At 37.4% G+C, this 17902-nt stretch overlaps 1 protein-coding gene across 7 annotated transcripts in view; it reads left to right on the forward strand.

Annotated features, from left to right (window-relative positions):
* The window catches only part of L3MBTL3 (L3MBTL3, histone methyl-lysine binding protein), a 90644-nt gene that overhangs the window by 2700 nt on the left and 70042 nt on the right, over window positions 1-17902 (forward strand). For 2 of the 7 annotated variants that reach the window (XM_026070011.1, XM_026070018.1), the window contains exon 1: window positions 7787-7994. In XM_026070011.1, coding sequence (XP_025925796.1) covers window positions 7812-7994 — 183 coding nt within the window. In that variant the 5' untranslated portion in view covers window positions 7787-7811. Of the gene's footprint in view, window positions 1-2825; window positions 2959-5528; window positions 5858-7091; window positions 7119-7786; window positions 7995-17204; window positions 17251-17902 lie in introns of those variants that run through there. The other 5 variants (XM_026070012.1, XM_026070014.1, XM_026070016.1 and 2 more) reach the window with 5 other exon arrangements.

Below are 17902 nucleotides of genomic sequence, written 5' to 3' on the forward strand. Positions count from 1 at the left end.
GGGGGAGAGCCTCTGTCAGGGCTGGCTGGCCTGCGGCTGCCGGGACACCGGGAAGGTGCCCGCGGACGCTTTTGTCCTCTTGGTTTCTGCCCTTGTTTCCCGAAGATACGGACCTGAGCTCGGTATTTCTCTAGAAAGTTTCAAGTGCAGCAAAACACGCCACAAAACTGGCCAAGGAGGGACCTCTGCTGGTAGGCCGCGGGCAGCCGGCGCCGGGCGGCGCCCGCCTCCCGCCCGGCCTCACCTCGGGCGCCCCTCGCCTGCCGCTGCCGCTGCCGCTGCCGAGCCGAGCCGAGCCGCGGCAGGCGCCTCTGTGCAGCGCCGTGTGCCTCCCGCTCCTCGGTGCGCAGCTCAACGCCTGCCTCGTGAGCGGTGGCTTCTGGTTTCTGTGATCTGCCCAACTTGGACAGAGAGCATGATTTTGAGGCCCGTGAGTAATACTTCCTGGAAATTAGGCCCTTCGGGATGCACTAGTCTCTTCTGATAGCTTTTTTTCATAACTTTTTTTTTTTAATTGCCTGTGCTTAACGGTATATTGTGGATGAGCCATATAATTAAATATAGCATGAGTTATATTTTCGACTTGCATAAAGTTTATTTTCTGTATTCTGTATTTCCCTTGGATAGTTAGTTAGATCCCTTGGATCGTTTCTGCTTTTGGTTTCTACTCAAGAATCAACACTTGTAGTGAGTGCTAAAAATAAGGTGGTAAGTGTATAAATAAAACAAAGATACGAACATTTCAATTTCTGTTGCTTTAGGAAATTGTCCGTATTCAAAATCATTACAGAATTTTCGTAATGCAAATTTAAAAGCTGTTTAGGAAACTGGTTCTTTTTACCAAGGGAATTATCTCATTCCCAGAAGCTTATATGATTAACATCTGTAAGAGAGAACCTCACTGAAACTAGTGGTTGAGGACAGTAAAGCACTCTATTTAGATCTTGATGGTGCAAGGTAATCGGTTTTCCTTAGTGTGATGTCAGCAGCTTTGACTATGGTCTAGTTGATGTTCTAATGAAGGAAGCTGACAGATAAGTATTAGAAACAATTGTTTTATTGGATGATTTTTGCTGTGAATTGCATGATTGTTAATTTTTCTTCAATTTGTTTTCTCAGAATATATTTCATGTTATTTCATTTTAGTAAATTTGTCTAGAGTGTTGCTCTTAAGAGTTCTAATAACTTATGATTACATGATGAATGCTCATCCTCTGACTCGTTCAGTTTTACTGAGCATCACCTCTTCTGTGAAGAGAGAACAGAAGGGTTGTTGACCTTTTGTGTGTTATTCCATTTACTCTTCATCTTTTTTAATACTGCTGCCAAGTAGGATGATGGAATTTAAGTGATGGGTGTGAGGAACCAGTGATTATGTAGTATGATTATACAGTACTGAAGACGAGTGATAGTGTGTATGCAGTCATAGCTTATTACCACTGGAAGAGTAGGACTGCTCATCACTATGGGAAATACGAGCTCTTTATGAATTGGAAAGAGGGAAAAGTCTGTAAATGCTGTAACCTGCTGAGCATACTTAGCTATAAAAACTTGAATTAATTGTTTGAAGACAGAGGAGCACATGGAAGTTGGTAAGACCAGGCAGAAGAGAAGGAGGAAGGTACAATGAATCAAAGAAAAGTAATATTTAGATGTACAGTGAATTAACCTAGGAGCTAACTTCTCTTTAAAAATGATGATTCCAAATAGGTGAGGTGAAATTCAGTGTGAAGATTGGCGCAGCACAGTTCCTTGAGGAGAGGTGTCTGCAGAGGGGACGGCTAGAGGCACAAATGGAAAAAAAAAGGGAGAAGTTTTCTGTGACTTTCTATGGCTGGTTCAAAGCATTAAGAGAAACCACGAAATGGGATTTCAGAGTTGTTTTACTCAGGTCTTACTGTCTGATTAACTTAAACCTGCATTCAGAACTGCACAGGCAGTAACAATACACAAGTCTTTAAAGTGTTTCAGAGGAAATATTTTTGGTAAGTGAGATACAAGTTCTTTATAACAAAATGAAAGTTGTCAGTGATAAATTTCATTAGATGAGTTGGATAGCTTTGGAATTGGATAAATATTGTTATTAGAGTGTTCTCTGGATATTTGAAAATGACATAGTAGGTGAAGGCCGTGGGTAACTTTGTTACCCAGTTTCTAGCAGTGGTCCAGCAATACCAGTGTTAGCTCACTGGCAGAGACCAGATTCAGGTGAAAACATCATAAACCTTCTATAGCTATAGCAATAGTGTGGAATTACTGTTATCAGAGAGCAGACAGTGCATTTTGTAATGTGCGCGTGGCCAAGTTCTTTCTGTGAGGAAGAAGACTTTAAGCTGATCTATTGGAAAGCAGGAACAGACATATGCAGTGCCCCTGGGGAATCTAGCAGAGAAAAAAGTAGCAACAGCTAAAATAAGAAGAAATAATATTAAAGGGATATCATCAATAGGAAGTCTGGTTCATTTACTGCTACCAGTGTTAAGAACGGCAAAGAATTTTAAATTTAGGTCCTTTGTGACTACAATGCCAACCTATATATCTCATCTTTAAAATTACTTCTTTGTAATAAACTCATGAGTAACAGACAAAATAGTGAAATTTACATTGCTCAAACAGCTCCCGAATGCACAGAATAGAAAAATGGCAAAACTAGTACAATATTTTTTTAAACTACAGTATGAAAAATGAGATTTAAAAGGAAATGTGTAATCAGCACATACTTCTTACAATAAAGATATATTAAATAGGTATAAAACAAAGTGCATATTAAAATGTGGTGGATGGCTTCAAAGCATTTTACTATTTTCTGCACTGTGATTGTTTTTCTTTAAGTAAAGAATCAGCTGCAAAAAGATTAAGTGGAGGAGAGAGACAAGTATGCCGTATACCCAGCTCAAACCAGATGATTGTGGGAAGGAAAGCTGGACTGAACCATGATAGGTTTACAGTGAATAGGAAGTAAGTCTTTCTTCTTGTACTGCAGTTCTGCACAACAGTTGGTTGAAGTTTTGCTTTGCCTTCAGTGTCATTATGAAGCTAGCTTAATACAAAGTCTATCTAAAATAGAAAAGGGAGCTTAGGTTGTGAAGGGTAATTCTCCTTTGTGTGGTTTAGGGAGGTATAATGATTCAGCCCTGATAGTTTTCGCTTTCTTCTATGGTAAAGAGAATAAAGATGAGTATCCGTCTGCTGAGTACTCATCCTCTACTGTCTAGAAGTTAGAGTACTGCATTTGCTGCTCTGATAGACTGAATTGCCCCCATCTGATCCACTTCATTTTCTGTGTGTGTTATAAATGTCCCACCTATCTGTGTCGCTTTAGCCTGCAAATACTACACTAAGCAGTCTCCTCCTTGGACCTGACCAAAATCTTTATCTGCAATATTAGGACAACAGGCTTATCTGGGGCCTACTTCTGTTCCTTTGTTTCTGAACCTCTGTCAGCACTGGCATCTCCCAGCTCCATGCGTGTCTTTGAGGAACAGGGAACATTGCCAGGATCTCTGAGGACATCACCTCCTGTATTTGTCTCTCTGACCTCACACTTCGTACCATTTGTTTAGACCGCTTCTGGCTCTGTTTGCCCTGTTTTTCTCTTTGCTAGCGGGAGTTTGTTAGTTGGGAACAGGAGCAGGCACAGGCCTGTACTCTCCTGGAATGAATCTACTGGGCACTCCTGTCACGGTGGTTTCAGAAATCCTAAAAAGTAAAATAAAAGTACACAAGAATGCGAAAAAGAATACACATGCTTATTCACAGGCAGGTTCTGCTGGTTTAGTAGTACTGTGTGATGGCTTTACTTCTGAAATCTTTTCTCTTTGCTGTCAAGTGACCCCATATTGAACTGGGCCCACTCTGGTGAGAAATTGTGTGTACTACTACATTGTGCATTTCACAGATGGCATCTTAGATTTTCAAAACTTGGGTAGGTGTCAGGTAATTTTTTAAAGCACTAACTGAAAGAAAAAATCCTTCTTATTACTTTTTGACATACTCAGTACATAACCCTGTAATTATTTCAAAAAATACTTGTAGGTTTAATTGGCGTATTCTCTCCTATTTCTTAGCTTTAAATCTTTAAATAGAGAATCTTCCACCTGATGAAACTATCTAATTTTTAATGCTGTTATTCTCATTAAGTATCAGATCTGTGAGGGATTCATTTATTGTTGAGCCAGTTGGTAAAAATGAATGTTTTTCTAAAGGATGTGTCTAATCTTATTTTATGTGCTTGTTTATTTTAATACAGTTATTAAATATGTCTAAAACAAACTTAATGTTGAAATATGAAAATGCAGCACACAGCTTTAAAACACCCCTCTATATATGTTACAGCTTATGGCTGTGAAGACTGAGATACAGTTATGTCCCTAATAGTGGATTTTGGATAAGGCTTTTGGAATATGAATGTTCCATCTTCTTATTTTGTGTCCTTACCTTCACATCAGATGGCATTCAGTGATAGGCATAGGCACAGTACTGAAGTTGTTTGGCCCCATATTCATTTAGCATTTTTACTGCATTTCTAGAATTGTGTATGATAGCAAAAGGCATTGTTATAAAAGGAGTTATACCAGTTCAAAGAACCACAGCAGAGCTTTAAAGATGAAAATGAAAATGAGTAGATAAAACATTCACTAGTTTTCTTTGTTCTGTGATTTAGATGTAGATACTCTAATGATTTCCTCCTTTTTTAATTCCTCATTGCTATAATGATTTAACTGGTCTGTTTCTTCCTCCTTACTGTCATTAGCAGTGGGATATAGACTTATCAACCTTGATCTTTCATCTGTTCAAACTCAGCAAAGCTGAAAACCAATACTTTGTTAAATGTAGCTGCTTTTGGTAAATTCATTTCAATCTGTATTGCCCCATTACCTTTTCATCCCCACACAGAACAGTTCGGAAGGCTGCAGAAGAGGACCAGTAGGTGAAAGTACAGATTGTACCTTTGATGTTCAGTTAATTTTGGAAAGAAAACAAGAATACCTTATCAAACAACAGAATACACCATTGCTACTCATTATTACCTGATGAAAGCTTTGTTAGGTGCAATTAAGTTAAAATTTGTATGGTTTTCTTGAGAGAAATGTGCACCATACTGTTCTGTTATCAGTATTTTATTTTGACTTTCACAGTTTACATCCTGCATAAGTAGTCTAGGCTGCAAGTTTCTCCCACCTCCCCATCATTTTTTTTGCAAGTGATTCTGTTACAAAATGTTTATATAATGAGAAAAGCACTATCAGAAACTCCAGAATGTGATATAGCGGATGTCTGCTGCTTCTCACTCTGTGGGACAGCGACCACTGCAAGGAAGCATTTCCCCACAGCCTTCAAAGTCTCTTCCCACTTTTTTGTCATTCTTTCTGCAGAAGCCATTAAAACATGTTTTTTCTAATAAATAAACCACAGAATGGTTGAGTGCAGTGTCCCCTAACTGGGGTGATTAATTTAAGATTGCTTAGAAACTTTGGTTAATACAGAATGCCGCTTTGTATTTGCTTAGCCAGACTAATCATGGGGAACACATTACACCAGTGTGCTTAAACAGCATCTTCTGTGTCCTTAAAATTTCACAGATTTCTGGGTAAATCCAAATTTTCAGCTAGTCCTTAGCAGTTTAAGTAAGTCTTGTGTTTTTGAGAGGATGCCTACATCTCTGCCATGATGTTACGGTTAAGTTCAGTGTAAGCCTACTTATGTTGGTATATTGTGGTGTTGAAGATTGGATTCTTAGGAGGTTCTAGAGCTCAAGTCCACTACATTCTTGAGTCAAATAGAGATTGTCCAGGTTGAATTTCAGGAGGTGCTGTAAGGTGGATTGATGGATTTTGCTTGGGAGAGATTTTAGAAGGTAAGTTTTATGGGTTTGGGAATTCCTCAGTTTGCACTAAATTTGTTTAGTTTTATTGGTGTATTAAAAGTGAATTTTTGTGCATTGGCAGTAGGGTTTTCAATACGTTTACATAGAGAAATGCTAAAATTAGGGAAAGAAAAGACACATTCAGTTTTGTTCTTATTACTTCAAATTTGTTTTGTGAAGTATATAAGTTTTGTCAAAAAACCTTCTGTAGGCGCAGATRGCTATTTCTCCCATCTCTGAACCCCACCTGTCATATGAAATGAAACGGAATGCAGAAGCCTTCACCATCAGCAGTGGTTACTGATTGAGGTTCTGCTTCTGTGTTGTTGACAATGTATAGTAATTACAATTGTGTTGTAACAAAAGTACTAATGGATTAAGGTGTTGCTCAGGGTAGTGAGGACTTTAGAATTCTGCTACAAATGAGGAAGAAGTCATGCAGAAAGAAAAAGGAGTTCACACTGCAAACACAAAATCAGAGTAATGGCTGTCTATAATGGAAGTGTTCAACTGATCGGTATAATTTTTCTAATGAAAAAATAGAAAGTTGAATATTTTTTTACACAGCAGAGTTAATTAAGCATTTTCTTCTTAAACTGTAAGTCAAAAACCTTTGGTAGATCTGAGTTTACTTCTGCTTGGGTTGCATCTTTTTCTGTCATCTGTGGGTGATACAATGAACACATTTCACTCAATCTTTTTTGCAAAAATCCCAGATATTCAGAGAATATTAACAAATATTTGCAGAGAGCAGGTTTTGCGGGTGGAACTTTTAGAGATAAAAAAAATAAGATTTTAGAAAACAGGGTCAAACAACTGGGGAGACTACCTGCCTGTTTGAATTTCAAATCCTGATACTTGCAGCCAAAGTTTGCAAGCAGTGTGCAAGCTGAATATGAGTCTTGGAAAGTATTTGTTAAAAAAGTTCAAAGAGAGTGTAAATTTGAAAAGAAATAAGCTTTTGGTGATAGTTCATAAACTGAAGGCAATGTTATTTTGCTACAAATGGTTTTAACTGTTAGGCATAGTACAGCAGTCCTTAACAAGGAAAATAATTGAGTCAGACTTCATGTTGAACAAATATTAAATTAGGTGCCAGCCCACAAATTTAAAGATTAACTGGGTTTGTAAAAAGTAGGAAGGAAGAACTTGGTGATAGTCACAAACGGCTGCTAAAAACATTTACAGTTCAGCACAACTGATGTCATCTTTGTGATAGTGACAGAATTTGGGTCACAGCCAGTAAACAGTGGTAAGTGTTGTATAATTTTGTTGCTTGTGCAAGTAATTGGAGATAAATTCTTACAACAGAGAAGGATGTCCAAATCCGCTATTTCTAATGGTAAACAAATGTTTTCTCCTCTGCTTTCACTGCAGTGAAACAGAAGGACTGGTAAAATAAAGTCTTTCAAAACAGYTTTCTCTTGAGTGTATATGCTTGTCTACATGTAAATACATTTTACAAATAAATAACAAATATTTGGTGAAACTATATGGTGACAGACAAGGAATATTTGTGTGTTCTGAGTCAGACAGTGAAAAAGAAAGACTTTCAAACTCAGTTTGAAATTGTAATTTGAACTGGAATGAAGCATGTTACCAGATTTTAAGGAAAACCAGTTATTTTAATCAGTTTTTAACGTAGTTATTATAGGCATGTGTTCATGTCTTGCATTCCCCAGAACATACGTTTTTCTTATGTGTATCTAGGATGTGTTTGCCCAATGTCAATCTATTTGCAGTTTGGTATTTTTTATTTCTCTCCAGTTCAGCCTCATTAATGAGTAGTGTATAAAGTAGATACTATTTTCTAAGTTTTTCAAAAGATTTGCTGTTGTTTTTATTCCATTAGTTTTTAATATCAGCATTCTGATTAGTTGTATACATTGTCAGTGTGTTGAGGGATTTGATACTATTCTGTGCATTTCAAAGTGCATTTGAAGAAATGTCCAGTGWTTTGAGCATTAAACCACTTCAATTTTCAGATAAAGCCACTGTATTTTTTATCTTTTTTAGTACATGCATCATGAATGAATCTGCCTCTAGTGGGAATGGACAAGAGTTTGATGTATTTAGTGCTATGGATTGGAAAGATGGGATAGGTACTTTGCCAGGAAGTGATCTAAAGGTAAGATATGTAATTTTTTAATAAGTGAAATAAAAACTTTAAATGCGAAAAGAATGTATTTCACAAGTTGGTGTGTAGGTATCTGTAGCCTGAAGACTGTAGCCTGTTAGCTTTTAGCTCTGGAGTTTCTTGATTCAGTTTCTGGTGCTGGCAAAGACAACAGTCATCCCCGTAGGAAGGCATAAATTAGCACTGCCTCACCATAAAGACAGAAGTAATCAAGTGCACAAAATCCAAGACGTCTCAGAAGTTAAGTTTGAAAAATCAGTCCTCTTAAAGTATAATACTCTCACTAAAAATCTTTTACCATCACTGACACTTATGGTCTTATAGTCATAGCTCTTTTTTTTCCTAAAAATAATTTATTTTTCTGTACCTTTGTCACGTGAGTGCCTTGAAATATGAATAATGTGAGTGCTTCTGAGGTTGGCATATTTTAGAAATTGGAATAATATTGGGATAATACTTTTACTTATATTTTTCAAACCGGATATCTCATGACTGAAGTAAATTACAACAGTTTTTATTTTCAAAATATTTTATGTATTATTTCTGTATTGTATTTTAATAATACATATTATTAAATATATGAAAGTAATATATATATTTTAATGTATTAAAATAAAATGTTTATTTATCTGATACTTTTTTACAGTGTCCTCAGAAGGTATTCAGCTGTTTCAACTAGAAATACAGCTTTGATAGTAGAGACTTTCTTGCACTTATTTCCCGTTGGTTAAAGTCAGTATTTTCATATAATTCCATTTATACTAACACTGATGAGGTCTTCTCATAGTTTAATTTTTAAATAAAATCTCACAAATTCATTTAAAAAGAATTGTGGTTTTTAAGGAACTGCTATATACCCTGGTGCCTAATACAATTTATGTTGCTGAGGTGAAGAATCAAAAAACTGATTCAGGGCAGATTCATATCTGTCCTTCAGGACAGATATGTTGCAAGTGTCTTTTTTAGAATCACAGAATCATAGAATAGAATCACAGAATAATTTTTTTTGGAAAGGACATGAGGAGACCATCTAGTCCGACCCCTCACTTAGAACAGGGCTAATTTAGATCAGGTTGCTCAGGGCCCATGTCCTGTAAGGGTTTGGTTTTCTCCAGGAATAGAGATTGCACAAACTCTCTGGGCAGCCTGTTCCAGAGTTTGACCAATCTCATAGTGAAATTCTTCTTTCTATTGTTACTTAATTGGAATGTCTCCTTTTGCAACTTGTGCCTGTTGCCTCTTGTCCTTTTACATTGCACCTCCAAGAATCTGGCTCCATCCTCTTTATATCCTACCATTAAGTAGTTGAAGACAGCAGTAAGATTTCTCTTTATGTTCTTAAGACTGAGCAAACCCAGTTCCCTTAGTCTCTCCTTGTATGTCATGTGCTGCAGCCCCAAATTGTTTTGATGGCCATCCACTGGTCTTGCTCCAGAATGTCTGTGTCTTTCTTGGACTGGAAACAGCACTCTATATATAGTCTCACTGGTGCTGAATAGAGGGGAATAGTGACTTCCCTTGAAGTGCTGGCTAGCCTCTTGCTAGTACAGGCCAGGATGCATTTTGCCTTCTTTGCCACAAGGGCACATTGCTGGCTCATGTTCATCTTGCCCACGAGGATCTCCAGGTGTGTTCCTGCAAAGCCACTTTCAGCTAGTCAGCCTTCAGCTTGTAGTGTTGCATGGGACTATTCCGTCCCAGCTGCAGGACTTCACATTTGCTTTTGTTGAACTTCATGAGGTCTTGTTAGCCCATTTCTTCAACCTGTCAAGGACCCTCTGAATATCAGCCCTGCCCTCCAGTCTATCAGTCACTCCTTCCAGTTTGGTATCATTGATAAATTTGCTTTTGCTGCTGGTGTAGATATAGAAGCCATTCTCATTGCCCTCCCCTTGTGTCAACTCCAGCTGAGCTTTGGGTTTCCTAATTTCATCACTGTATTCTTGGTGGGCAATGTTTCTATATACCTTCTCTCTATTGCCATTCCCCGCTTTTACGTTCTGCATACTTCCTATTCCATTTGAACTAGAAGTTCCCTGTTCATCCATGCTGACCTTCATCCACATTTGCTTGACTTCTTGCTCGTTGGTGTGGACCATTTTTGTGCTGTGAGGAGGTTGTGCCTGGAGATAACCAGATCTCTGGGTCCCTTTACCCTTTAGGGCAGCCTCCTATGTGATACTGCCAAACAGATCTCTGAACAAGTCAAAATCTGTTCTCCTGAAGTTCAGTGTTGTTGTTCAGGTATTCATCTTGCTCACTTCTCTCAGGATTTTAAACTTCACCATATCATGGTTGCTGCTACAAAGGCTGGCATCACACTTCACATCCCTGTCCATTTCTTCTGTGTCTTTTAATAAGTTCAGGCTTTTAAAATTCCTTTTTATTTTAATAAGCCACATTGTGGGAAAGGCAAACATAATATTGAAATGTTTGAGGAATATAGAAGGGAGCAATGCAAGAAAATATAATATCATAAATCACTGGTACATGCTTTGTTCAATTCTGGTTGCCTATGTCAAAAGAAAAAGAAAAGAAGCAAAGGGTGGGCTATAAACTCTTAGAGGAATGGGGAAGCTTCCATATGAAGAGAGTGAAAGGACTGGGAGGTGCAGCTCAGGGTAACTTAAAGAAATCACATAGGAAGATTCTTAACTATGTCCTGTTTAGGAAAGCATGAGCTTTATTTTAAGGTTGTTCTTATGGCCAACTGATTTTTATTTGGACACAAACAGGTATTTCTCTGCTTTTTGGACAGTCTTTCTTTGGTCCAGGCATTAGAAAGGAGACAGTCAGAGGTGAGATGATAATGTGTACAGAATAATGAAAGATACAAAGAGAGTCCAGGTAGCTCTTTCTGTTATTTTTTATAATAATGCAAGACTAAAGAGATGCTCAATGAAATTGAAATGGAACCATTCTAAAACCGATTCAAGGAAAAATATTTTCTAACAATGCAGAATTAACCTACTGGACCAGGGAATATCAGGAGACAGTGAAAGACTGGACACAGATATAGATCACAGAATTACAGAATTGTTGAGGTTGGAAGGGACCTCTGGAGATCATCCGATCCAATCCCCCTGCTTCGAGCAGGATCAGCTAGAGGAGATTGCCCAGGACCATGTTCAGTTGGGTTTTGAATGTCTCCAAGGATGGAGACTCCACAACCTCTCTGGGCAATCTGCTCCAGTGTTCAACCACCCTCACAGTGAAAAACTTTTTTCTTCTGTTCAGATGGAATTTCGTGTGTTTCAGTTTGTGCCCGTTGCCTCTCGTCCTGTCACTGTACACCACTGAGAAGAGTCTGGCCCCATCCTGTTTGCACCCTCCCTTCAGATACTTACACACATTGATAAGATCCCCCTGAGCCATCTCCCTCCAGGCTGAACAATCTCAGTTCTCTCAGCCTTTCCTCATATGACAAATGCTTCATTCCCTTAATCGTCTTGTGGCCCTTTGCTGGACTTGCTTCAGTAGGTCCTTGTCTTGTACTGGGGAGGAGTCGGAGTCAGAGTCAGGTGTCAAGCTTCTGTTCTTAGCCATGCCATGAGCTTTTATGTCTGCATAGTCAAAAAGTCTTAAAATAATTAATATTCCTTGCATGCTGCTTTGAGCATACAGTATGCCAGATAAATATTGAGTATTTATGGAAAATGCTAGAACTTCAAATTATACAGGGGATAGGGAGAATTAGAAATTGTACATGTACAGTATGATGCATCCAAGACTGAAAAAGAAAATGTTAGTATTGTGTATTAGGAGTTCTCACAAGATGTTTAAACAAAACAGAAAACTTGAATTCCAGTAGAGTTTAAAATAGTTCACAAGTTACAGAATACCGTTATGTGGTAGACTAAATAATACATACTCATCTGAAATACATCAGTGCTTACGAGTTACTTCTGCATGGTGTGAATATAAATGTGAAATACTCTGGTGTTTTTTTTCTTCTTTTTTTCTCAAAATGCCTGTGCTGATTTCAGGCAGAAACACCATCACTTCAAGATTTAAATGTGTTCATTAAATTGGAAAAGCTGTAGTAATTTATGATCACTTCCTACCATAGTGACAGAAGGTTATGAAATACTTCTGAATGAACTTGTTTTCTAGTCCTGGTGTTTTGAAAGTGAACTGTCATATACTGCATGGACAGAATTTTGCTCATTGTTTCCATCTTGCAAATTGTGATTAAACTGAGAAAAAGATATAAATAAATTTGATGATAAAGAAATTAAGCTGAAAATAAAGTTGGGCAGCTACTATAGTAGAAAACCAAATATAATAGTAGAACATAAACTGTAGAAAATGGTCAGTTAAAGAAGAGCAGTGCTAAGTATTTCCATTCAAGTTGTAAAGAAGGTGACTGTGATTCAGAGTGCTATGTTTTTGAATGCGCATGTGCAACAACCCAAAACAGTAAAGTGCATCTTTTCCCTGGTCTCCTGAAATTCAATGCAAGTTAGCTTGAGATAATTAACATTTTGAAAACAACTTATTTTTTCTCACATGGTTATACAGCAGAAATATTGGTGGAGTTTCAGGTGATAACTAAATACAATACTTCTTCAGTGTAAAGCTAATCCTGTTGTCAKGCAGTAGCAGGTGCTACACTTGTAATCTGGAGAGCCATTTCTCTCCTGAGGGAGAGGCCCTGAGAGTTTCCTGAGGAAACATCATCTACCAGGAAGCAGTTAAATTGCTACCTTCACCAGGAAGGCATTATTTAGGAGAGAAGCTTGATTCCCTCCAGGGAAGCTGGGGAGAGGGAATGCAGAGAAGCAAGGCAGAATAGATATTGTCTGACCACATGCAAGCTCCAGCAGATGAACCTACTGGCTCAGTCTTTTTTCACATAGAACACTAACTTTCTTCTGTTGCAGTCTAATCTTCATTGCCATAGATGTTTGGTTAAAACCTTGCATTGTAATAAAGTATGATTTTACCTTTTTATTAAAAAAAAGAAAATTTTATTTAAAATGATAAGACTACAGAGTCAAGTTAAGAAATAACAGAATTAAGTTTGCCTTTGGTCTTTAATTGGGCATCCTCATGTGTGTGAATGATACAGTCTAATTACGTGATCATGTACTATTTTACCACAGAAGAAATAGGACTGAAACGTGATTATTTAGTAGATAGTGGTTATCTCTGGCCTGATTTGCTCTAGATGGTGGAAGCCTTGTAAAGATCTGGGCAGCGGTTTTCAGGAAGAAAAAGAATAGTTTTGTGGTTAATGCAGGTAAATCCCACACAGGAAAGCTTAGTTCTACACTTCCTTCTACCACAGTCTTCCTGTGTGGTGCTGAACAAGTCACTTAAACCAGAATGTTGGCAGGTAGCCATTCCTTTTTTATTTGTTGTTTGTTTGGGTTTCCCTTTGAGATATTAGTGTCTGGTATTTAGAAATAATCTGGTTGAAATAATTAGGAGCCAGAGATGCTCTATAGGTAAGGTTCTGGATCAATAAGCATAGTCTTGGCAGTTGGGAGAGGAGATCTTGACTTCTGACTCTTGCCACTGATTTCTGTGTTACTTTATGGAAGTGTCTTTGCTTCTAGTCAAATGGGAATAGTAAGGCAGACTGAGTTTGCAGTGGAGAGAGATTTACTGAGAAGTCCTCAGGTACTAAGATAGTTCTTGAGCACTCTGAGGAGGGGAAAATTGAAAGAGACTGGGGAACGTCTAAGGATGAAGTACCTAAAGTTTAATCTAGAGAAGACTTGAGGTTATCAGTGATTTGTTGGGGAAATATCAGTCTCTCTTACTGAGGGAATGTTTGCTGATGATACCTAAGCTTTCAGTTTAGAAGAGACTCTTCCTTTTTCTGCTTATTTTGGAAGGTTGTAATTTGATAGTAATCCTTTCAGACTTTTCCTAATTGTGCCTATCCAGGTAGCAAAAACCTTTCCTTTTGGGTACAAATTGTTATCTGCTCTTTGTTACTTCAGGATTAGCCTATTGCAATGTTACTGAAGCATCTTAAAATCAGTTGAAGATTGATTGAAGTATTTGACTTTCTTGTTGAGAGCATCCTGCCAGAAGGAAATGTTTCAAGTGATAGGGGATCTGGGCTGCCCATTGATCTTGGTTTGAAATTTAATCTCTGTTGATTATGATTCAGGGAGCCCTAAATAGCCTTGGATCCTAATTAAGTTGTTTGTCTTTTGCCATACTTGTCAGAGCGGGAATGTGCCTGCTGGATCCTTTCTCATAGTTACAGAAAGGGAATAACTAGATACAGGGACTCATTTTCTTAACCTTATTTATTATATGTGAAAGAATCAAAGTTTTGTGACCAGGCAAGCTTCAGAGTTTGCATGCTTGCTGAGTTCTTTGAAATAAACTGGGAGGAGACTTCTCAGAATGATTAAGAGCTAGAAAAATACATTTTTATTGTCTTTTGTAAAAGACTGAGAACAGAGGTTTTGTTTCAGGAGCTGTTTTGCACTGCTTTGTAACAGTAATTGTTAGAGTGCCTAGAGCTTTTTCAGATACGTGTGCTTTGTTATTTTGTTTTTTTCAAATAAAGAAAATAAACAGTCATTCTGTTTTCGGATAGCGCAGAGTAAATAAGACAGGCTCTACTGGTTGAAGAGAGAGTATAAAAATACCCAACAGCTGCCTCTTTTTCTGAATGCTATCCAGCCCGTGCCTGAGGCAGGGGTTCTGTGGAAAAAATAGTATCTGATCTGACGTAAAGACTGTATCACACACACAAAAAGCAGAATGGTTGAATGGACAAGTTCTGGCATTTACAAACTTATTCAACTTAAATAGTATTTGAAAAAATAGTTTGGCATGTAGTAGAATGTGGTTGAACGTACAATGTCTACAGGTGATTCCTTTGCTCTAAAGAGAGAAGTAACTGTAAGATGCCTAAACAGGCTTTAATTGGTATGAACAGTCCCACTGAAATCATTAGGGTTTGTGATTAAAATCAAGAATAATAATATTTGTTTGCTAGCCAGAGATCTGAGTATAGTTCTTTGGATTGCATTCCTGGATTCCCAGGTCTGGGCCCTTTGACAGATTGCTGTGTAAGTTTAAGTTAAGTTAAGTTTAATTACCTCATATGCATGAAGAACATACCTGTCTTTTGGATCATGTTAATATTGCTGGTTCATCTGAACTAGTCCACATTCATACTGTTGTGTGGTCAAGATAAGTTTTATTCCCAAAGGTATTGTCAGAGTGCAATAACAATTGTGTTTATTGCTATAGACTCTTTGTCCTAATCCTGACCAGTAGATGGTACTGTTGGCTGTATTTTGTAATATATTTTAAAGTTGTGCATTAAGATACTTTTTTTCTCTCTTTTTTTCTTTTTGCATTTCAACTATATTTTCTTTTTCTTCCTTTTAGTTTCTACCTTCTCTCTTAAATAATATTCTTACCTTGTGGAAAACAATGGTAGCCTTTATTCTGATTTGATCTCTGTGGATACTGATGAAATCTTGTACACTCTTAAAAGGGCAGAAGTAATACTAAACTGAAATAGTCTGATCTTTGTTCCTCTGAATTAGACACTTGCAGCAGTGGGGACTTAATTTAAAACTAGATCACATGTATTTTTTCCCTATAGGTTTGAGTTTCTAAGAATTAATCTGCAATATGGTAGAATCTTCTCATGTTTACAAATTTATTTTTATCTCACATTGAGTCACAAATGCACTGAATATTTTTATGAACTGTTGAGCAAGATAACTGAAAGTCTTTTTAACATATAAGTTCCCTAAATAAAACTRCAGAATGCCTCCCAAGCTTCATGGTAAAGCAAAGGACTTTCATTAGAAGTAAAATTGTATTAAAGCCCCTGGAGAAGGGATGGGGGAAGTCCACCTGCATTGTTATGCTTACTCAGGTTCTGGTCCCTTTTGTTGAGAGAAGGTGAATTTCCACAGTTGAGCACAACCTGTGGTGGGCAGAGAATGACAGGCTAATCAAGAGAATGGAGCACCATTTTCATTAGAGGAAGCAGAAGGAGCTTGTTGTGTAAAATGAAGACTGAGGGTGCATAACTCCTTGCTTCAGATATATACCCAGAGAGTAAGCACTAGGGTAAAGAAAGCTATTTAATCTACAGAACAATGTTGGTTTAAGAACAAGTGGGCATAAACTGACTATGAATAAATGTAAATGGGAAGTTAGAAGAAAGTTTTTCAAGAAAGATTCTGGAATGGGCTTTCAGCAGAAGTACTGGTAATAAAAAATCTGACTACTTCTGACTTGCAGCTGAAACATTTATGAAATAGTTCATCTGCTACAGGTGCCTGCAGTAAACAAAGGTTTGCTCTCAATGACTTATCATACCTATTTCAGTCCTGTGTAAATTTTAATCCATTTTAATTATTTAAAAATTTTTACTGATAGTAATTCTGATGTCTGAAGAAGAATTTAGCTTGTAGACAGATAGAAATGGTTCAGGAAGTATTTRGAGTGTTTGATCTTTCTTTATTTAAACCTTGATTTTTCTCAGTTTGTTCTTGGTTTGTTTGTTGAGTGGACACTGAAATGTTCGTGGGGTTAAATTGACACTCATAAAAGCTGAAGTCCTGGTATATCAGGGCATTGTTTCCAGGGGATGTGAAAATGTATCTCAACTCTGAGTGGAAGGAATCTAGTAATGCTGAGATGGAAGTTGCGGTTTAATTTCCTCTTGATCCTTGTTGAAACGGCTAAACATGGCAGTTCAGTAAGTTTTATGTTGTATACTGTTGTATACACAGGAAGTTCCATCTGAATATGAGGAAAAACTTCTTTACTGTGAGGGTGACAGAGCACTGGAACAGGTTGCCCAGAGAGGTTGTGGAGTCTCCTTCTCTGGAGATATTCAAAACACGCCTGGATGCAATCCTGTGCAACATGCTCTAGGTGACCCTGCTTGAGCAGGGGGGTTGGACTAGATGATCTCCAGAGGTCCCTTCCAACCTCAACCATTCTGTGATTCTATGATTCTGTGATACTTAACCACTAAGAATTATGCTCATCCTCCCAACTCAGTTTATGATATTTTTGTGCTAAACTAAAAGAACTTTAATAACCTGAAAATGTGTATTTTTGCCATTGCGGCTCACTGCTACATAACTTTGAAAGTGAAATTTTTTATCTAAATGTTATTTTTATTTTTGTTTATCTTACTGTAAATTTGCTCTTGAAAGCTGTTGAGATTGCTTTCTCTTCTTCCTTGCCTTCTTTTAGGACCTTCAACTCCATTGGATGGGATAGAGCATCATCTTCATAACAGGTCACTTAAACTTTGCAAACAGGTGTTTGGCAAAAGTCAAGTGGATTAAATTCATACTCAACAACCTTTATAATTTTTTCCCTTTTAAACATGGAAGAGACGAAAATTAAGCTTCTTCATGAGATTATTTAAAAGTACTTGGAAATGGCCTGACTTTATTTCTAGCAACAGGAATTTTACTGTTTGCTTTAATGAGGACAGGTTAGGCCAAAGATAATGCTGAAAATCTCTTCCTTCATCCAATGCATATTTGTATATGTATTTATATATTTTCTTAAAGAATCTCCTGACAAAGAAACAATTTTTTACATCTTTCAAAGCTGCTGGTAGGTCTTCAGAGTTTAGCTAAATGGTACCATCTCCTTGTCTGTATTACCTGCTTGGAACTTCCAGACTGCCAGGACACCTAGAGAAATATATGAAGGTTATAGGAAGGATTGATCTTGTTATATTTTGGCTTGGATTGACAAAAATAGAGGAAATCTTGTGAGAGAACTTTTTGCTTATTTTTTTAAATTCTTGGTCAAGCAGATTTATATAAATACTGAAAATTTTCATTGACACATAAAAAAAATACCATTCATCTAAATCCTTTTTTATCATGCTTCCCCTAGTGGGTGGTAGTAGGCACATTGTTCTGGCAGCTCTTATT

The sequence above is a fragment of the Apteryx rowi genome, unplaced genomic scaffold (assembly GCF_003343035.1).
Source record: "Apteryx rowi isolate R43461 unplaced genomic scaffold, aptRow1 scaffold_301, whole genome shotgun sequence".
Classification (NCBI taxonomy): Eukaryota; Metazoa; Chordata; class Aves; order Apterygiformes; family Apterygidae; genus Apteryx; species Apteryx rowi.